The sequence below is a fragment of the Vipera ursinii genome (genome assembly GCF_947247035.1).
Source record: "Vipera ursinii genome assembly, chromosome: 5".
Classification (NCBI taxonomy): Eukaryota; Metazoa; Chordata; class Lepidosauria; order Squamata; family Viperidae; genus Vipera; species Vipera ursinii.
In genome coordinates, this window is record NC_139518.1 from 44,779,368 (window position 1) to 44,801,304 (window position 21,937).

Here is a 21,937-nt window from a genome sequence, read left to right on the forward strand (position 1 = left end):
CTTTCACACACACACCCCAAGCGGCATGATTACAAAGTCAGCTTAATTGCCCCCAACAATCTGGGTCCTCATTTGACCTACCTCGGAAGGATGGAAGGCTGAGTCAACCTTGAGCCTGGTGGGACGCGAACCTGCACTAATTGCAGGCAGCTGGTGTTACTTAAGGAGGCATCAGCCCACTGCTCCACCAAGGCTCATTGAATGAGCTGCATCAAAGTAAATTACAAGACATGTGAGTCTTTCCCAATTAGATAGTAATTGGCTAAAAGCAAGATTGCAGGCATTGCCAGAACTCCTTTGTCCTTCAGAGCCAGCCATTGGAGGTGAAATCATGGCGTAATTCCATTAATTGTATGTCAGTTAATGGGAGCAAGGGGGCGCGGCAAAAGCCTCCTTTATAGCCAAACCACTCCATTGCCTGCTTGAGGCCTGGGACCCCAAATTTCCGAGTGACCTGTTAGAACAAAAACAATATAAAATTCTAAAAGCTACTATCTGACTAATATTGCAGAATAACTGTTTACAAATTTCTTTTCATGCAACCACCACAGAAAATGGCAGACTGAAGACTTGTACTATCTAAAGACTGGTAATGACAGACAATTGTTTCTCTGCAATTTTTCATAATCCTAGGTAAGGAAGTCATGTCTGCATCATTTCAGCATTTTGAGTCAATGTAGACTCCTTGAAACAATGTAGATTATTATGTTCTTGGAGCAAATGATTATTTTTTACGTAAGATCTGGAGTTAGTACAAATCCACTATTGATTCAGGCCAATTATTTAAATTTACATTTAAATGTCTTTTAACAAGAGACATCACAAATTTATTCTGGTACCTTAGACACAGAGAGCACATTTCTAGCATTGAACTATGGAAAACAGAAGGATTAGGAAAATTAGTAAAGGAATTTAAAGTCCTGGCTATCTTTTTTAAAAAAAATTGCCAAAATTAATCCGAAAGTAGTATTTCAAAATTCATAATGTAAAAGTTTTTTGGGGGAGGAACACATTTTCGAAACACACCATTGTGAATGAAACACAGGCTTTTAATATATTGTGATCTTTTCCTCTAAATGTTTTTTTTAGAGCAAAATAGAAATTTTAAATGTGATAAGTTCAAACTATTGGAATGAAAGCAGGAGATCAGTAGACAATGATTTAGCAGAACTGCTTTATCATTGAATTTGACAATATGGGGCACACAGCCTCCAGTTCAAAGAAGATTATTTTGTCAAATGGATAGAATTGGACTTCAGACTGATTCCCAGCTACGGGAATGCCACAAAAATATTCATTTTTTTATTATTCTAACCCTTTTTCCCACAACTTGCCAACAAGGATAGCTCCACTTTAGACTCTTTAAGTTCCCCCAGATTTAAGGGCTCTTACTGCAATATTTGGCTCAATCAATCGGTGCTGCAGTTCACGGGCTTCACCCCAATTTCCTGCACGGCAAAGATCATCAAGCTGACAGATAGCACTGCCTAGTACATTGGCAAGGGCACAGATTCCTCCTGTAGCACCTAAAGTAGAGCTCAGAGTCAATAGAAAATGTCTAGCTTATAAACTATTCATCTTCCCATATATACTTCATCCACCCCAACTGCCTTTCTTGCATTACTCTACTAACTTAATAATGGCTTCTTAGCAATCATGTACATTATAATACAACTACCGGTATTAAGTGTTTTTTTTAAATATTACAATAGCTGCTTTCCTTTTCTGTATTGCTTCCCCATATCCTGAAACATTTATCCTACAACCTACCTACAATACAGCTGGCTAGAAAAAAACCAGCTGATCCTGCCAGTACCTGGAAGTCTTCATTCTGTGTCTTGTGGACAAGCAGCGCCAGGCGGGTAATCTGATAAAAGACATGTTGGCTTGGTAGCAGAAGATAGTACTAATCACCAGTCACAACCAAAATGCCAAAAGATGCCATTAGGAGAAACACAGGGCACTCATGGTGATACTGCACTCATAAGCACACACGACAAGGAAGTCATAAATACAGGGCACCTTAAAAAGCATCTTAATATTGTCTGTTCACGCCACTTGTTTTTGCCAAAGCAGCCTTTTCCAATGTGGATCTCTCCAGGTGTTTTGTCCTAAAAGTCCCAGCAGCTCGTCTGCATATCCAAAATAATAATAGGAATTAGAGTCAAAACATCTGGAGAAGGCCAGTCTAAGGTTTGTTATCTTTTTAAAGTTTTGTATTTTTCCACTTTATTCTACAAAGAAGTTCTAGATATTTAAAGGGCAGCTAAGGACTACACAGTCTCCAGCTTCATGCATCTAGACAGGTCTGTTGAAAAATTTTAGATTGCAGAAGTTCCTTAGCAAAATTTCCCCTAACCTGATGTTTGGCAAAGGAAAATTTGAAGCTGTTTGAAATGCTTCTGTATAGCTGTGCTTGAAGAGAAATAGGGCAGATCAGCTACAGTAGAACAACAATAGTTGGGATTTCATCCTATATCAGTTCTTCAGAAATAACTATAATTACCACAGAAATGTTAGCTTTTTTATCTTTCACATTTATATTACATCTTATTCTGCAATATACTTAGCCTGGGGATTACCATGTTTATTCTTACCCATAAGTAAAATAAACTTTGGCTGTTATCACCCAGTGAGCTTTTTGGTGAAACAGAGAGTTGAACTTTAATCTTAACAATCTAGATATGGTATAATTTCTCTATAGAACAGTAATGTGAACTTTAACAAAGTACTTGCTTTGTCCCTCTAGTGTTAGTTTAATGTTCAAGTGACAATCAGGTATATGGGAAATTGCCATCTGGCTGTGCTAAAAATGCTTAAAAAGTATTTTCTTCAACAGCTTAAACATTAATTCTTCATTGGAGGAAAGAACAATTCACAGATCTCCAGGTCTCTTAAGAGAAAATGCGTACAAGTTTTCATTCCTTAACACCAAATGATGTCCAACAGATAGATTCTTATATCACCAAGAAGGAATAAGAATCCCCTTGAGGGAAGTCACATTAGTGCAGCACCTGGTTGACATATTTCACTCACATTGCCATCACTGTCCTTGATTCCCACTATGTTAGGATGTTGCGCAAGGCTGAGCACTGCCTCATTGGGCAGTTCCAAGCCTGTGTTGGCTGGAACACTGTACAGTATCACAGGGATTGGAGATGCATCAGCCACCTGGGGACATAAAGTAGTAAAGTACGTGGGCACACAGGGAAACAATCTACCAGTGAGCAACAAACTGCCCTTACAATATCATTCTTCAGCAAGTCCCCTCACCCAAGTCCAGGCAATACAAGGCAATCTCAAATTATTGCAGAACCAGGATGGTGCATGTGTGCCATATTCTCTCTTTTCAAACAGAAGGCCAGACTTAGTTTTGGGTAGTATGCTAAGGGCGGTACTTTAAAGAATTGGCAGGGCCAAGATAAAAGCTACCTTGAATTTAATATTGACTAGATATAATTAATTAACTCTAATAGTATTTTTCTCATCTGTCAAAATAAACACTATACTCTGGTGCCAACTTCTGGAGGATGTCTGAGGCTTTCAGAGGGATATACATTGTTGGGGTCCCAATTTATGTATCTCTGTTGCACAGATATTGTAATTGCATCTGCCTTGAATTTTACTCAGCTTGTTATTGCACTTCAGTATTTAGACTGAATCTGGACAACTGAACTGTTACATGCATTTCCTGTTCAGTAGAATGTAGATCAAATAATATTTTGCTGAATTGTGATATGTCCATTCTTTCACTACAGCAAATTTCGGAATTGTAGTCCTTCTATGGCAATTACCATGACTTCAAGAATGGCTTGTGATCTACCAATTGTTTTAACTCGGCCTATTCTAAGCTGGCATCTTTCAAAATATGTTGAAATTACAATTCCCAGTATTCCCAGTATTCACAACACAGCCAAATCTTATATGCAGCATTTCCAACAAATGTGGAGGACACAGATATAGAAAGGCCTTTTCAATTGCTTGTGAAATTCTCAGTCTTGAGAATGAACACTGAGAAGTTAGTCTCAACTCTATACTGAAAAAGAATGGAAGATGCAAATTCCCATTATTCACTTTCAGCTTTCTGTTCAACTCTGTCTTCAAGCAAAAGAATGTGAGACAAAGTACTACTATCTACAATAGCCACTAAATAATGTAAGAAATTTCACCTGAATCAAGATTTTTTTTTTAAAAAAAGTTGAATTTCTATCTTGTTTGAATTCTAATACCTTCAAGTTCAAACAACATGTAACAGATAAGGAATACATAACATCTCCATCACTGTTCGTAGCCTCATCTTATCATGCCTTCAAAACTTTCTTTAGCACCAATCATCTGATCTGGTTTATACATAATACTAAGCTATAATGTCAGCTTTGCTTTTTTGGCTCAAGGTGTAATGTGATACCTTTGAGACCACTTCAATCATCTCTAATAAATATAAATCAGAGAATATCCTGACCCACTTCTTTACCTGTGTGTAATGATGGATCAAGGCAGCACTGGTCATGCTTCCACGGAAGTAGCAAGGAGTTACCACAAGAGCAGCATCAGCACCCTTGTCAGCCATTTGTTTTGTTTTCTCAATAGTGCAGTAAGTTGCTAAGGGAAGAAATATAAGTGAATTAAAGGGCAGCTCTTGGGATATTAGCAGCTTCTTGGGGGTCAAATAAGGCACCAAACATAGAATCCTTGTATAAGGACTCCTCTAGTCCTTTTTATTGCTCACATTCACATCCTGACCCAACCAGCAGGAGCTTTTCCTTAGGCACAGCTTGGTGCACCCGCATCACTACTTCCAGGCATTCCTCCTGTGTCAAGTAGGGGGCTTCCCCATTGGAACCATGTACTACAAAACCTAAAGAAATAAGAAAATAACATTGAGTAGATATTTATGTTTCCATCGTTATATATCTCACTGATACTATGGTTTTAAGTATGCATACAGGCAGTCCTCGACCTACAACCATTCTTTTTTTTTTTAATCCCATTTATATCCTGCCCTTCTCCGAAGACTCAGGGTGGCTTACAATTTAAAGCACAAATCAATGTGCTTAGCAATAGCCTTCATTCTATGTATATGCCTGCTTATTAGGGCTTTCACACCCCCTCCAAGCGGCATTATTACAAAGTCAGCTTATTGCCCCCAACAATCTGGGTCCTCATTTTACCTACCTCGGAAGGATGGAAGGCTGAGTCAACCTTGAGCCTGGTGGGATGCGAACCTGCACTAATTGCAGGCAGCTGGTGTTACTTAAGGAGGCATTAGCCCACTGCTCCACCAAGGCTCTTAGTGACCATTCAAAGTTACAACATCACTGAAAAAGTGATTTATGACGATTTTTCATACTTACAACTATTGCAGCATCTCCACAGTTTGTGATCAAAATTTGGATGCTCGGCAACTGGCATGTATTTATGATGGTTGCAGTGTCCCAGGGTCATGTGATCACCTTTTGCGACCTTCTGACAAGCAAAGTCAACGGGGAAGCCAGATTCACTTAACAACCGTGTTACTAACTTAACAACTGCAATGATTCAATTAACAGCTGTGGCAAGAAAGGTCATAGTGTAGGCAAAACTCCCTTAACCATCTTGCTTAACAGCAGATATTTTGGGCTCAATTGTGGTTCTAAATCGAGGATTACCTATGTTTTTAAACTAAAATTTGCCAAAGCAACATACTGTCATCAATGAATTAAATAATTAACATTATAGAACTATAAGATGAGCAAACAATAGAAAAAGCAGCAGGCATTAAGAAACTAGTAGTCTATGCACAACAGTAAACAAGCCACATTAGTCAAGGTCTGGTGAATATGTCTTAATCTTGCATCCAAAAGATAGAAGTGATATACAAATGTTTTTAAGAATGAATTCCAAAGTAAGGATACTACCATTTAAATGTCTAGTTCTCAGTTACAAATACTGAAGTTTAAAATACTATATTGAAGTGGAAGAAATCTCTTTTATACTCTGGTCCTTGGTTGCTTACGGTATAAAAGTCACAACTCACATTTTCCTTTGTGTTTGAAATACATAGTAGCATATTTTAAAACAGAGAGATACATGTTCCAGATGAACATTGAAGTAAGAGGTAAGAAACAACTCCAACTATTATTAATTCCAGCCTTATGGGTAATGTGTCATATTGATGGCAATCATCACCTAACAGTAAGATTTAGACTCAGAAGAACACATCTCCTGCACTTGCAGCCTAACTGCCATGTTTTGACTCAGCTTATGTTTTTCAGTAGATTCCCAGGGAGTATTGTATATAGTATTGCAAAAGACTCGTCTAACTTTTACCAACAGTTGAATTGAGGAGATTCAGGTTAAAATCCAAACAGGAACATTGTTCAGTAGGGGACTTTGCAATATTATTTCAGTCCAAATTACCTCACAACGTATTATGGGGATAAAAGTAAAGATCTCTATTTACAACCTCCAGCTTCTCTCAAAGGAAAGATTAAAAAATAAATGCAATATACAAATAAATAAGATGCAATAGTACATTGAATTTCTACTTGACATCTATAGTATAGTTAGACATATGATCAGTTCCATGTAAACACAACAGCTTTATCCTGAGAGCAGATGAGAGCTTTAGGAAAGAATATACTTCTTGGGAATTCAAGAAGTATACAAGCTGTTATTGATTTAATATGGTTATCTTTTAGTTAATGTTAGTAGAACATTACTCAGAGATAGAAAAAAAATCTGCTATCCAGTGCATGTTCTTCCATGTTCCATTTACAGTAGGCTAGGTCCAAAGTCTGGGTGGGCAACTATGCGTGTCCTTGAGTACAAAATAATTCGGCTGTGCTTCTCTTTCCTATCCTTTTGAAAGCACTAATAAAGTAAGAAGGGTCAATTTCTTTTTTCCTAATCTTTCTTAAACTAACAAAACTGGAAAAAGTGGGGCAAAAGAAGAAGGAGATGGCAGACGATGAGATACTTACGTTAATGTCATAGATGAAATGAACATGACTTTGGACAAACTCCGGGAGACAGTATAAGACAGTAGAACCCTAGTGTTCTATGGTTCATGGTGTTGAGAAGAGTTGCACACAATTTAGCAACTGAACAACAACAAAATTCTGGATAATATTCAGCCACAACAGGTGTTTGCCTTCCTGCTACAATTTACTGATTGCACTTTCTCCACAGTGAAACATGATGGTTTCTTGCCCGAAACTGAGTATTTTCTATGCCAGGAATGTGCTTTTAACAGAAGTCTGTCCAGATGGCCTGAGTTCAGCATTTATAAACAAGTTAATCTATCACGCTTTATTTAACTAGAATTTACTAATAAACCACCACTAGTTGGATTCATAACCACAAGGTTTCAGTTCACAAAACAAGTTATATACAGTGACACAGAGGCTTAATGTGGTAGTAAACTCTGTTCATAGACACACAGCTGTGAAAACAAGGAGAGTAAGGTGGTTGGTTGATTTTAGGCAGCAAAAGAAAGCATACCGGAAACTCTTAAAAAAAGAGATTTTTCCCCCCTTTCCACAGGGATCATAACAGCCACAAGCTAGTTAACAAATCTAACAGAACTTGGCCATGGATGCAGCAAGTAAGGCAGAGTGGCACCCAAGCCTCTCGCCTCCCTTCCCTGACAGATGTCGTACCCCAAAAGGACCCCGTGTGTCCTTCTCCCCTCAAGAGCGCCGACCCTTACCTCGGAAGGGGATTTCGGCGTAGAGGCGCAGATTCTCCTGCAACCGGGCGTAATCTACACGGCCTTGAGACGTGAAAGGGGTGACGAGGGGCGGATAGATACCCCGCAGATCTAGGCGGCGAGCAGGTGCCGCTGCAGCCAAGGACCTTCGGGGAACACCTCCCGCCGCGACGGGCGCGGGGCTCGCGCAAGGGGTCCGCGGCCAAAAGGGGCACAGAAAGCGCCGGGCTAGGGTCGCCCTGGCCATCCCCGCTGTTGCCTGAGGCGAATGCTGTGCCGTCCCGGACCACCGGATCCCTTGAAGAAGGCGGGGGGAAAAAGTCCTCCGAGGCCGCCCGAGGGGCGGGGAGTCAGACCTCACATTTCAGCTCGGAGACGGCTGGCTGGCTGGCCTCCTTTAGGACAATGTTTCTCAACCTTAGCTGTTATAAGAGGTGTGGACTTCAACTCCCAGAATTCCCTAGCCAGTGATGCGGTCTGGAGAATTCTGGGAGTTGAAGTCCATATCTCTTAAAGTGGCTAAGGTTGAGAAACTCTGCTTTAGGAGACCTGAAATGAGAAAGCGGGCGCCGCTTCACCTCTTCCTTCTCTTCGGTTCCTTTTCAGCTTTCAGGCTGGGCCTGAACCCCATAGGGAAGTAGGCCAAACTCCCACTGAGTCTAGGGTTTCCTTAGCTATTTATTTATTTTATTTTATTTTATTAAACTTATATACCGCCCTTCTCCCGTAGGACTCAGGGCGGTTCACAAGGTTTTTTAAAACAATGCAACAAGTTACAAAAATTTAAAACAATTAAAATAATTACACTAACCTTGAAATAAAAACCCAATTACAATTAAAAATACAATTAAAACCTCAGTTAATACTCTCAGTCTAGGCCAGAAAGCTCGAAGAGCCAGGTCTTCAGGTCTTTATGAGTTTATAAATCGCTTCACTCAGTGCTATTCGAAGCAGTATACAGAAGGAAGTATTTGAGGACTGAGTTTGATAAAATCCATGAAAAAGGCGGTTGTGGAGAAGAGGAAGAAGAAGGGAAAGCCAGAGGTGAAAAAAAAGAGCCTTTCATGACAGGCCATACCAGCAGTATAAACAACCATGACAGGCCAGAAAGAGAGAGCAAAATGGCAATTGCGTTCTATATCGTAATATGATTTATTTGATTTTGCCCCCACAAATACACGCTTAGCTAAAAATGTGGCTTATTCAATAATCCACAGTTAAGCAAAGAGGTGGCTGAGAGAATGGGCTTATTTGCTTAGATATAAATTAGGCTTTTATAGCCTTTTGTCACTACAAAGCAGAAACATCTGCCCATCCCTTGAGCTTGTTTATTGGATTTATACCTGTTCCGGTCTGAGACTACTCTGAGCAACCTATAAATTCCATTAATAAACAGCACTGGCACCTGTTGGCTGTTTCAGATCCATTCAGTCATTCAAATCCTCCCCCTTCTCCCCAGGTAAACAGTGACAAACCCTAACAGATTTTATAAACTTTGAGGTTGTTCTTGGGAATTATAGGCTTTTCCCTATTTTCACCTAACCGTGATACAAACATGCCCTGGCAACATCTTTGGGGGGCATTTCATGATACGTCTTTAGCTTGCCCCTAGCCCTTCAAAGAGCCCTGCTTAAGTGTATCTTAGCTGTACCAATGTTCCAGAAGTGTTGAAGGAAAACTCTTCATCACGGTTCAGTCCAAGCCAGGAATAAACAACATGGCGACTGCTTTAGAAAGAAAGTTGCAGTTTACTGAAGAGAAGAGCCAGACAGGAAGATGGCTCTGAAAGAAAAAGAGAGAGAGAGAGCACATGTAGTGAGTGGGTTTTTATACCCTCTGGAGCCTTTTGTTTGGAGTTGTTCCTATGGCATAAACTTTGACCTGAGTCTGAGTGCGCCTTTCTGGTATTCTAATGGTGGTGGATTAATCCTATTATGTCCCAAAGGTCATATCCTACTTCCCTGGGGCTGTGGCTGATGACTCTTAGATTTTTGGTGTTGATTCTAGAGATCTTTCTTCCTAATCCCAGTTTCCTGATTCCAGTCTTTCTGACAAGATAATCACATCTGCAACTTGGTTTCTGCCTGGGACAGAGAGACTTGGGGGCAGGGTTGGTTTCTGCTTTTAAAATCCTTTAGGGAATTATATTCTGCCCTTTTAATATTTCCTTCTTTTGGGGGCTAACTTCCCACAGAAGTACTTTCTCTCCTTACCATGATACCATCCAAGTTTAGGCAATGCAATTATCCATAGAAAAACTCCATCAAGAGTTGTGCTGACTAGAGAGTGGCAACATGGCAGAGTTTGCATTTTCTTTACTCAGTTTAATGTGCCTTGTTCACATGCTTCTTTTCTCTGCTGAAGGGTGTTAGTGCTTTTAATGGGTAGAAAATAATAACTTATTTTGTCAACATATCTGATCTCCATTTGTTAACCCAATTTAGCCTTGGCTTCCCTGTTCACCCGGAATGCATCTTATGCAATATTGGAAAGGACATTTCTGCGAAAGACACAAAGGTTGTCCTATGTCCTCAAGTGAATTGTTCTTAAGTGAATATGCAACTTGGAAAGTAAGGCCAGCAGACAAACTCATGGCAGCCACCCAATTGATGCTTAGGTTCACATTCTAGTATGTAATAGGTTCTCCAGGTTGACAGACTTTGCAGTTCTCTGAAATGTATGCTTTGGACATGAATTAATCAAATTAATATTTAGTGTGTGCATTGCTATGATTGGTAGATAATTTTAACAGATGGCTAGATCAAAGTTACATTTTTCTTTTGTACTCTGTTTTAAACGTTAGAAGATAAAAAAGACAACACGTTTGTGTCTTTTCATCTTTAGTGTTAATTCTAAATTGACTATAGAGTGGAGTATTGTGTTTTTACATGATTTGTAGCCTTGTTGTAATCAGCACTGATACTATTTTTGACCATAGAAATAACACAGTTTGTACTGACTTCACATGCTCAATATATTGTGTCTGCTTGTGCAACTTTGCAACTGTTATCCTCATAACATATTACATTTTCTTCTTACACTCCTAGCATTTTTAAAATTAATATGTAAATACCGGTAGCAAAAGCAATAGCACTTAGATTTATATACCTCTTCACAGTGCTTTACAGCCCTTTCTAAGCAGTTTATAGACTCAGCTTATTTCCCCCAACAGTCTGGGTCCTTTCTATCGACCTCGGAAGGAAGGCTGAGTCAAGCTTGAACCGCTGAAAATCGAACTGTGAAACTGCTGGCAGCCGGCAGGTAGTAGTAGGAGTCTGCAGTACTGCACTCTAACCACTGCGCCACCACAGCTCTTGTAAAGGAAGGATTGTTCACTTTTCTTGTTAATCTTTCCTTTAATGCAAGAATCATGCAACTACCTATTCTATGTTATGCATTTGTATGTAATGGTGATGTTTTGTCATTATTTTTACTGGCTTTTGTATGTTTCTATTCTTACATTTTTTAAATTGGTGATGATGTTCCCCTATCCCAGGCATGTCAAGCTGCTGGCCCGTGGGCCAGATGCATCATACTAAAACCACACCCACCCCATTGCCGGCAATGGGGGAAAAGTCATGATACATCGCGTGACGTCACGTGATGTCGGGAGTTTGACATGCCTGCCCTATCCCCTTAAACAATTTTGCTTTTGTAATCTCTTTGTACATGGTTTTAATTTGTTTCAGTTATTTAATAGTAATTATAGGTGAGTTCTGTTGACAATTGTAATATGTTTAGTGTTTTGTTTTTTTAAAAAAATATTCAATTTCCTGGTAAAAAGGTATCTATTCAAACAGTGTTAAGGCCCAGTTTAAAATCTCCTTTACATTCTGCTTGCAAAAGCAAAAGCTGTGGATAAACTTTTTACATTTCCTTTATGGAATGGCTTTTCCTGTAGCCATTGAATTGCTGGTCTTTTATTTTTCCTGGAAGCTTGAAAGCAGGTTGCTCTGCGCTCAGAAAGGCTGTTGCTTCTCAAGCTGCGAGTCTCTTCTGCCATTCACTACTTGGCCAGTTATAGGAAAAGATGCACATGGTTATCTGCACCTGCAAGCAGTCCCAGAGCAATCACATTTGAACTGTCATATCCAACTAGTTTGTTATCATGCAGCTGTTGGAAAATTGTGGAAATTATCAATACCTTACTGCAATTTGACTCAGTGGATATCAGAATTGCAGTTGTTTATCAGACCTTTAACAGCTGTGTGACAAGCAGAAATTTCACAATGCCTGTTTGAAAAAAATGGAAAGTTCTCAGCTATTGAACGTAATCTGCCAAAGATAAAGTAGCATTATGGTTGACTCAACAGAACATTAGAATAGCTGCTTTTCCACTGTTTTTCTGGCTTTGTTTTGTTTTGATTTTATCTTTATTGGAGTTTTGTGACCACATTTATTTAATTTCAAACCATTCTTGCTTTGAATTGCGGGTGTCTGCTTTGTTCATCCAACTACATCTCATGTTGGCATTTCTGCTGTGATTGGCTCTTTCTTTTCCAGCACTTCCCGTGTATCTGCCTGCCATAACTGCACCAGATCTGCAGGTGTTTTGCCAGCCTGTATTGGAGAAATAGAGATAAGGTTATTTGACAAACTCTAAACTGACATGATAATGTTCCATTTCTTCAAAATATGGCTATGCATTTGCTGATTTATTGAATACCACTAGACAGCATCTAAAAAAGAAACCACATTTCTTTTGCTGTTATTTTTGTTGCTACTGATTTATCTGCAAACGTAAGTTACAAAACCCACAGTACAGGCCACAATGGGTCAAAACTTACCAGATTTTTGGCCAACATATCTGCCCCATGCAAAATCAACATCTTAATTATTTTGTAGCGATTGAGGCGTACAGCATCATGCAGGGCACTGTCTCCCTCCTGCAGTAGAGAGATAACAATGCCACGCTGTCTAAATTCACATATAATGCTAATATTTTAACCAGTTTGTTGAATAATTCTAATGACTTGTTCATAGATAATGCTAGTCAACTATAGGAAAATTCATAAATTATGTTATCGAAAGCAAACAAAACTACACAATGAGAGTGTTATGTGAGAATTAAATCTATATGTAAGATTGGTAGTCAACAAGAATTTGCTTATAGTACCCAAACAGGAGAAATAGCAGCCAAATAAACAGATTAAAAAAACATGCATTAAAATTAGCCTGGATCCACTGAATATGGCTTCCCGAGTCAGCTATAGCAAGAAATGGGCAAATACTACAAAGTTAAAAATCAGGTCAGCTGAATAATGTCTGTCTGTCATAGATAAGATTGCAGGTTTGCCATTATTATAGGTAGAAAATATAAGCACTAGAAATCTGAAAGTAGAAATAGAGTATTTCATTTTGTACTTAAAAAGGTAAAGGTAAAGGTTCCCCCGCACATGCATGCTTAGTAGTTGAAATATCTACGATGATATGACACTGTTACAATAGAGAATTGCTTGGCTATCTTGAAAAGAAAAAAGAAGCATATTAAGATTGAGAAATTTGAAATTAAACTGAAAAAGGAAGATGTTTAAATCATAAAACCATAGCACATCTTTCTCAAGCTTAGTTTTCATTTTGTTTCATTTGTGACTTTGAGTGCAAATATATTTGCATGAACTTCACATTACATTTATGTCTCACCTGTACTACAAGAAAATCTGGGTAACATGCTTCTTACAAAATCCTCTGTGCGTGTGTAATTGTGGTCATTTACATTAAAAAGTGGATTAAGGTGCAAGTTATATGTTAAATAGACAAGCAGTCAGCAAAAGTTATTTCTTACACGGTCACGAGAATTGACATCCACGCCATTGTTTATCAGATGTTCCACAACATCTGCTACACCAGTGCGAGTGGCCACGTGTAAAGGCGTACTGAGAAGCTGAGTTCAGACAATGAAGAAAAATAAAGAACAAAAAGCAAATGTAGAAAAGGATAAATATGATTCCTTGTTAGCTTTTTTTTCTTGAATTAAAGGTATTTAATTAAAATGAGTATTTGGTGTCATAGTGAAATGTTGAGACTAAAAACGGAGACTCAGGTCTGACTTTTTTTTCAGCTATGGAAATCAGCTGGGCCAGTCATTCTCTCAACCCAACCTACTGCAATGAGGGTGGGAGAAGGCAGGCCTTATATTTAAGATGCTGGCTTAGAAACCAGGAGATTGTAAGTACTGGGCCTCTCTTAGATATGAAAACTAGGTGAGTGACTTTGGGTCAGTTGCTCTCTCTTAGCCCAACCCAACTCAAAGGGTTACTGGGGGTGGGGGGAAAGAGAAGTAAGGAGGAGTATTATGTTCACCACTGAGTTATTTCTATATTTTAAAAAGGCAGTATAGAAATCTAATAGTAATGAAGTGCTCTGGGACTTTAGAATTCAAACAGACAAGCACCTGACATATAACACCTAGACTTAACAATTGTCAATAAGAAAGACAAAAAAATGTGCATAGTGGATATGGCAGAGCTTGCAGACAGCAGAATTAGAAGAGAAAGTTCTGGAGAAAATCACAAAATACAAGGACCTGCTAATAAAAGTAGAACTGTTGCAAAAGAAAGCAAAGCTAGTATCAATAGTAATAGGCACCTTGGGCATCTGTACACCACTTGAATTTCATTGGCATTAACAAAATCCCCATCAGTCAAAAAGCACTTGGAACAGCTTACATCCTCCAAAGGTCCTTTTGATACCATCAGATAACAAAATCTGTTTATCCCAGGTCCTTGGGAAGGACTCAAAAGGTAGATAAAAATGCCAAATCTAACATCTGGCTGACTGTATAGCCAACAATAATACTAGAGGTTTAAATTTAAGTACATCCCAAATAAAATACTAATAGTAGATTCAGTAAACCTTATTTTCCAGTTCTTCTAGAAAGCCTAGTTATATTCCTGAATCTTGAAAGTGGGGAGATGAAGGTTTGTATCTTCACTTGTGACTAATGTACTTGGATTCGCACTCCAAAAAGCGGGCATTCTAGACAGAATTAATTTAATTTCATTAATCGCAATCATGTATTTGATAAGTTTCTTCCTTTGTTGCATGAAATATTATAGTTGGGTTTTGGAGACAATCTACTGAATCACCTAAAGCTTTGAGAGAACTACAAGTTGTGTATTCTGCCTTAAAACTAGAATCTTCCTATTTCCTTAAATCTTTTTTTCAAATTTCCCATGTGACACTGACCTCTTTTTTTGAACCAGGTTTCCACCTCTCAACTCACCTTGTCCTTCAACTTTAGATTAGCCCCTTTTTCCTGCAAGAGCTTCACAACAGCTAGCTGTCCACCACGACAGGCCCAGTGCAAAGCTGTGCAATCCAACTGTCAACAAAAAACATGAGTTGTCAGGAGACAACTGTTCCAGTCTTCTTCCAAGGTCGTCTCCAATATTCTTTGGGATCCTCTTTTTGATTCCATATAGTTATAACTCTCAACCCAAGACAAACAAATAGATATACTCCATATATATTTCCACTGTGCTTTAGAGGAATTTGGTGACAATAATGCATAAATAGCCCATGCAGAGAAAGGGTGGCCATCTCAGCAGAGACAGAGAAGCAGGGCTTTTTTCCTCATAGAATGCTCAAAACGGAGTTCCGGCACCTTTTTTGGATAGAACCTTGTAGGGTAGGCAAGGCAGGTTGTATGACAGGTGTGAGTTCCGGCGCCTTTTTCTTTTACAAAAAAAGCACTACAGAGAAGTATCTTACGCGATCTCTGAAGTCAATAGTGGCACCTCGGTCCAAAAGCTTTTCTACAATTTCTGTGTACCCTTCCAGGGAGGCACGATGCAAAGCTGTCCTGTGGAACTAAGTGAGGGAAAGCATTAGTCTTCTGTAAATGGCTGGATAAAAAGAGAAAAGGCCATGTCCAAAATATGATTTTCTAGCATTCATGGGTTCCTTGCTTTTTAAAACACCACATTTCCCGTAGCTGCTCTTAACAAATCAATATGCATGACTCCTCCATATGCTGTTTTAAACCAAATTTCTCCCCCCACCCCCGTTTTATTTTTATAGGGATGTATTGAAAAGAGCAGTTGTGCTATTGGAATGATGTTTCTATTAATAAAGGAGAATATTTGTAGCTCAAGATTGAAATGAGGAAACCTTGGTGCTCTGAGCTTGCTTGTTTTCTTGCAGACATTTAATTACTGAAATTAGGTAAAACCATCAGTGCTCTATTTCTATTTTACGTTTCTATTTTCCAAATATTTTTACTCTTGAGGTGGACATGAGCAAGCATACAGGTAGCCCTCAACTTATAACAGTTCATTTAGTGACCATTTGAAGTTACAATGGCTGAAAAAGTGACTTATGATCATTTTTCACACTTATGGCCATTGCAGCATCCCCATGCCCAGATAATCAAAATTTAGACAGTTGGCAACTGATTCATTCTTACGACAGTGTTCCAGAGTCGTATGATCACTTTTTGCAACTTTCTGACAAGCAAAGTCAATGGGGAAGCTAGATTCTCTTAACAACTATGTTACTAACTTAACAACTGCAGTGATTCACTTAACAACTGTGGCAACAAAATGGGGCAACATTCACTTAACTGTCTTGCTTAGCAACAGAAAGTTTGGGTTCAATTGTGGTCGTAAATCGAGGACTACCTGTACTTGAAATCAAAGATTTTAAATCCAGAAGCAGTCTACAAGTTACTCATCTGCGCCTCTTTTTTGTGGATACATTTTGGATATTTTTCTTTCAAAAGAAAGAAAATAACAAATTTGGGGCAACTTATTCCAATTTTAACATTACGGTACTTTTATTAATGATCAAGAGCCTTTTCTCCTATTGGAGTTTGTATCAATTTAAAAACAGATTATGTCCAAAAAATTCCCCTCAATGAAGGGTTTACACATTGGATTTTACTTGCAGTAACAGAAGCATCAAAGCACACCCTAAGTCAGGCATTGAACTTAACATTATCCTACTCAATCAACAAACATTTGAATATACAGTATATCTTTATGGAAAGTGAAAAATAGTCCCAAGAAAAATACACCTGCATGGTCTTACTTCATCACAGGTGTCTGGGGAGCCTCCATCTACCAGGAACTTCTCCACAACTTGTATCCGGCCCTGCACAGCGGCTTTCAAAAAATCCTCCATTGCCACAGGCCCAGTCTGTAAGCATTTTTTTTAAAAAGATGACAATATTTTAACTTTTATATAAAAAGTTATATGAAAAGTATTTTATAGGAAAAAGTAAATATGAACCCCACCAAGATATTGTGCACTGGATTAAAAAAACCTCACTCTCCTACATTCTAGCCTGATGCTTTAACCCAGACATGTCAAACACAAGGCCCGGGGGCCGAATCCGGCCCACGAAGTGGTTTCATGTGGCCCACAAAGCCATCCTGGAAATAGTGAGGGAACAGCCTCCACTGCCTTGGTCCTGGCCCAGAGACCCTCCTTCTGCCAGAGACCCTCAGATCTGTCCCACTCCTGCCCAGGCCCCCATAGGCACCCTTGATGCGAACGATGTAGAGCTGGCCACACCCACCCAGTAGGTCATACGCACTCTAGCCACGCCCACCCAGTAGGCCACGCCCACCCTGGCCATACCCACCCGGCCCCCTGAGGGCAACCGCAATGCTGATGCGGCCCTCAATGAAATTGAGTTTGACACCCCTGCTTTAACCAGTCCCCAAACTGGCTCTTGGAAAATACTAATGGGCTTTTATTTTGAAATCCTCAATAATAGTCGTGTCGGGTCTGGAATTCTGGGAGTTAAAGTTCATATCTATGTAGCGCCTCAAACACCGAGATGGATGGCAAATAAATTTGATAATTCTCCTTCTCTCTCCCCACAGCCAGTTTGTAGAACATTGTTCTCTGCCATCTTACTCTGCTTCCCAACATCTGCTTGGAATAAATATTGATCTTTCTCCCTTTCTCCTTTTCCCCCCAGTTATTTTCTTTTTCTCTTTTCCTACAATTTCCTCTGGTTCAGGCTCTGGTTTCTTCTCCTCCTTTTTTGGTTTTTTGTGTAGTTTGAAGAAGTATTCGGTGCCACCAACTTCAAGGATCTCCTTTCTTAGGTCTACAGAACTCTTCCGCACCTTTTCTTGTCCCTATAGGAAGAGAAACATACACAAAAACCCTTATGATTTTCAAAAATTGTCTAGGACCTATTAGTTGTCTAATTTTCTAAGTAATATCACGGAATAATCTTTGGCCTGTTACATCAGCCTTTCCTTCCCAGTCAGGCAGGAAAGGTACGTTGCGGATCCTGTCAACCAAAGAATTCCAACTAGTGGGGTCCAGGAAGAGACCCTTCTTGTCATTACCACCCCTTCCCCCCCCCGTGGAACGCTCCCCCAGAGATGAGGTGGGCTGCCACTCTCCTGACCTTCAGGAAAGACATAAAAGCATGGCTCTGCCCCCTTGCTTGGGACGCACCAAGAAGTATGAAAGCATGGGGCTGATTAGTGCCCTGGAGCCCTCCCCTTGCTTTTTAATTAATTTTAACAATTCTTGCCTCTTTAAAAATTTATATACTGTTTTTATGCTTTTAATGTTTTATTGTAGACTGCCCAGAGTCCCTTAGTGAGGGAAATGGGTGGTTCTTAAATATAACGAATAAAAATAAATAAATACATAAATAGAGCAACCTTTAACTCTTTATTCCTCTAATTTCTTAGCATCTGCATAGCAAATCGATAGTTTCTATGATATTTGTTTTAAAAATAACAATAGATGTTTTAGTTTTAAAGATTTAACAAGTTATACTAGAGTCTTAGGGGTTTCAGAAGCCGAAAATGCTGCTGATCCAACCTTGTTAACAAGTGTGGTAACTATAAATATTGCGATTCAATTATACCTAGTACAGGATACTTGTCTCTTAACACAGAGTATGTTAAAAATTCATATTCATTCATCTATCAGTTGATCCAAAGTCAATTATCACTACTTCCATTCAATTTTTCCATATCACCATCCTTTTCTTAATTTTTAAAGTTGGGTTTCCCAATATAGCATGGGAAAAAGGAACAAATCTTTTTTGATTAAACATTCCATTCCATTTTTAACTAACTTAATTGTTTCTAGGTTTACTAGAGTTTTAGTATATTTAACGTATAAGTTGTCCAAGTAAGAAAATTAACACCATCTATTGGCTTTCAGTACTTAATATCTGACAATAGACAAGCACGATGATATAATTCCAAATACAGAAAACCAATTCCTCTCTTATTAATTGGTAATTGCATTTTCTGTGAAGATATTCTTGAAATCAAACAACTCCATAGTAATTTTCTAAAGGAAAAAATATTTTCTGAAAATATTTTCCAGAAATATGAACTGGAATTCTTCTTAGAATATAAATTAATTTGGGAATAATATTCATTTTGAGAGCATTCACCTTTCCCCAAAGTGTAAGGATTTATGATTACCATCTATCTCAAGAAACCTCTCTATATATTGTATTTATATGTTATCATATCCTTTGGTGTAGACATACCTGGATTTTTAATGGATTCAGCACAAATATAGAATTAGTATTCCTTAAATAAATGGGTAACCAAATGGAGTATTTGCTGTTTTACTAAAGACATCCGTACGTGCATCAACTCTGGGATTGTAGCATGCAGTTTAGAAATAAACAAAATACTTTCATTTGCAAATAAAACCAATTTGCGTTCAACTGAGTTTTGTACTACTCCTTGGATCTCCTTAAGTTGTCTAATAGCAAAATCCAAGGGTTCCATGCAGATATTAAAAAAACAAGGATGAAAATGGACATCCTTGTCTAGTTCCTCTAAGTAATGAAAAAGTAGGCGAAAACAATTGTGCACAATTCATATATTCTACTTTATGAATTCCAAAGGAAATCCAAATCTATTTAGTACAGCAAACATGTACTATTGATATATTTTGTCACAGGCATTTTCAACATCAAATGATAAAATTACAAATTGATTCTTTATTTTTATTCAAACATTATCAGATCTATGACCTAATGCTGTCTACTGCTTGCCTAGTTTTTATAAACTCTGCATGATCATTCTTAACAAATGATATCACTGGCTATAATCTGTTTGCTGACACTTCCATTAGAATCTTTGTATCAACACTGATCAATATAGATTGGACAATAATTAGCATGCTGAATGTGACCTTTACGTGCTTTTTTGCCATCATAAAAATCAGTTGATAAAAACTTGTAATCAATCAAGATGATTGTATGAAGTGATCACAATTTGAATTTACAGTTCTTTCCCCATTTCACATTCAGATCTACTCTGACAATTACATCTACACAGACAATTACATCCAATGCCTCCTGGAGTGGTAGAAAGCTAGTGACTAATAAACAGAGAATGTTTTAGCCAATGAAATATGTTCTGGGTGTGAGTTTTGTTGGTAGAATAGTGAAATAGGATCTAAGAATCCCACTCACCTTAAGACTTGCAATGTCCTTGTTAAGAGGTTCATGATTTTTCTCTTTCTCCAGATGTGGGATATTCAACCGGACCACTTCACGTGGCATTATGGAGGAGTGTTTTTTCTGAGTTTAAAAAAAAATGGAGAAAGTGTTCAAGCCTGAGGCATGTCCTCTCTGCTTTTTCTTTTCTTTTCTAATTTATGGTGCATTCTACTTTTGAGAGCTTTATTAGATTTATCCAAATTCTTTTTCTTCTAAATTTATTAATGTTTTCAAAGCCCAAAAGAAATTAAGAAAAATATAAAAAGTAAACAATAATCTCTTGCTGCTCCCAGCATACCCCAATAGTTACCTCGAAACCTATTTTTTACCACCAAGATATCCAGATGGAGTAAGAGAATGAGGCTTTCTCTCTTAATACCTAGAGTTTTCTTGGGAGACCTTGGTATACTACAGTCTGATAAAGCAGCAATATATTTCATGCTTTCCATAAAAGTGGTTCCCTCTTCAGATTCTTTTAATCATAACATTAAAACTCGAGGCCAAAACATGGTTTCCCCTCAAAACATGCTTCCTGAACCAATTCACAAAATTCTCTGATAAAGCTTTGGCTGGCAAGAATATTTTGCCTGACTTGTGCCAACAACTTCCATCCATAGGATTCAGTAACCTTCCAGGTCCTATCTTCTACATCTACATTTACTGCCTGGGTCCCAAATAACCAGCCTTATTTGGCTTTAGATACTCACTTGCTGCTGTTCTTCTTCCAGTTTCAGCTTCTCTTCAATCAGCTCCGTTGCCCATTTTATCTTGTGGTCCATATCCATCTTTGTTTGTCCTGGAAATGTGAATCGTCTCGCCTATTCCTCAGGTTCTGACTCAACTACCCTATCTTATATACTGTACAGTAAGTATTCTCTGACATCTCCTCTCGCAGTCACTGATATTAAGATGTATGTCCTGCCCCCAGGTGCCTTTGTCATGAGCTCAGTCTGTCAAACTCTCTTCCTTTTCACTAATGGTATTTCTAGTGATCCTTTATTAGTCACAGTCTCTGGCTAATCAGGAAGTGAACATATAATTCCCTGAACTGCAAAGGCGGGTGGGATTTTGGCAGAATTCCTTTAGTCCCATATTGTGGGTAGTGTTTATAGCTCCATGCCTGGATATTCTCCATAACTACTTACGAATCATTACAATTCTTGGTAGAATAATCTAATATATAAACATAGAAGTGATCCCCAACTTGGCGTCCTCCAGATGTGTTGAGTTACATAGCCTGAGTACACTAGTTGAGAACAGTAGATTTATAATCCAACAGATATGAAGAATACCAAATTAGGAAGCTCCCTATTTATTTTAAAATGCTACCTGCTAAGGGAAAGTGCTACATATTACATACCAGCCCAAAGGGTCTGCCAGAAAGGTTTGCCAAACTGCCGGGCATCTAAGTTAGTCACAAAGCCTGGAATAGTGATCATGGAATACTATGAATAATAATGGGTGAACTGGGGGCAGATGAGATGACATTAGGAAGAGTTGAGCTGAGAACTATTTATAGCGGACACAGTCTCTGTGCCCCTCCCCCCCTAAAGTATGACAGCAACATTGCTCAACTAATGGATTGTTTCTGCATGCACAAAATGGGAATCCTTTTTGCTAATAATCACTCAGAATTTATTTGGGCAACTTTCTTTCCAACAATAGAAGTTTTCTTACCTAGGGATACAGAATGAACTACTAAGGGAGGGAATAGGTTGATTGACCAAATATATTTTGGCCCATTTTATAACGAGGCTTGAATCTGCTTAACATCCTTTTTCCTACTATCCCAGTTTCCTGAG

General features: G+C 38.6%; 2 protein-coding genes across 4 annotated transcripts; both read right to left on the reverse strand.

Annotated features, from left to right (window-relative positions):
- Nucleotides 1–54: 54 nt before the first annotated feature.
- On the reverse strand, nucleotides 55–8,071 carry HOGA1 (4-hydroxy-2-oxoglutarate aldolase 1). The gene is made up of 7 exons (XM_083364453.1): nucleotides 7,691–8,071; nucleotides 4,730–4,858; nucleotides 4,475–4,602; nucleotides 3,037–3,171; nucleotides 1,771–1,867; nucleotides 1,393–1,526; nucleotides 55–454 (listed from the first exon to the last, which is right to left on the reverse strand). The coding sequence occupies exons 1-7, from the start codon at nucleotides 7,935–7,937 to the stop codon at nucleotides 305–307; spliced, it is 1,020 nt and encodes a 339-aa protein (XP_083220579.1). The 5' UTR covers nucleotides 7,938–8,071; the 3' UTR covers nucleotides 55–304.
- A 3,962-nt stretch (nucleotides 8,072–12,033) lies between these two features.
- ANKRD2 (ankyrin repeat domain 2) lies at nucleotides 12,034–21,006 on the reverse strand. Of its 3 annotated transcripts, none has more exons than XM_083363506.1 (9): nucleotides 20,843–21,006; nucleotides 20,109–20,216; nucleotides 17,644–17,781; nucleotides 16,721–16,828; nucleotides 15,404–15,502; nucleotides 14,916–15,014; nucleotides 13,476–13,574; nucleotides 12,478–12,576; nucleotides 12,034–12,250 (listed from the first exon to the last, which is right to left on the reverse strand). In XM_083363506.1, the coding sequence occupies exons 1-9, from the start codon at nucleotides 20,918–20,920 to the stop codon at nucleotides 12,152–12,154; spliced, it is 927 nt and encodes a 308-aa protein (XP_083219632.1). In that variant the 5' UTR covers nucleotides 20,921–21,006; the 3' UTR covers nucleotides 12,034–12,151. The 3 variants fall into 3 exon arrangements, with proteins under 3 accessions (XP_083219632.1, XP_083219631.1, XP_083219633.1); XM_083363505.1 differs by having other exon boundaries at nucleotides 15,404–15,494; nucleotides 16,707–16,828; XM_083363507.1 differs by lacking the exon at nucleotides 13,476–13,574.
- Nucleotides 21,007–21,937: the final 931 nt, after the last annotated feature.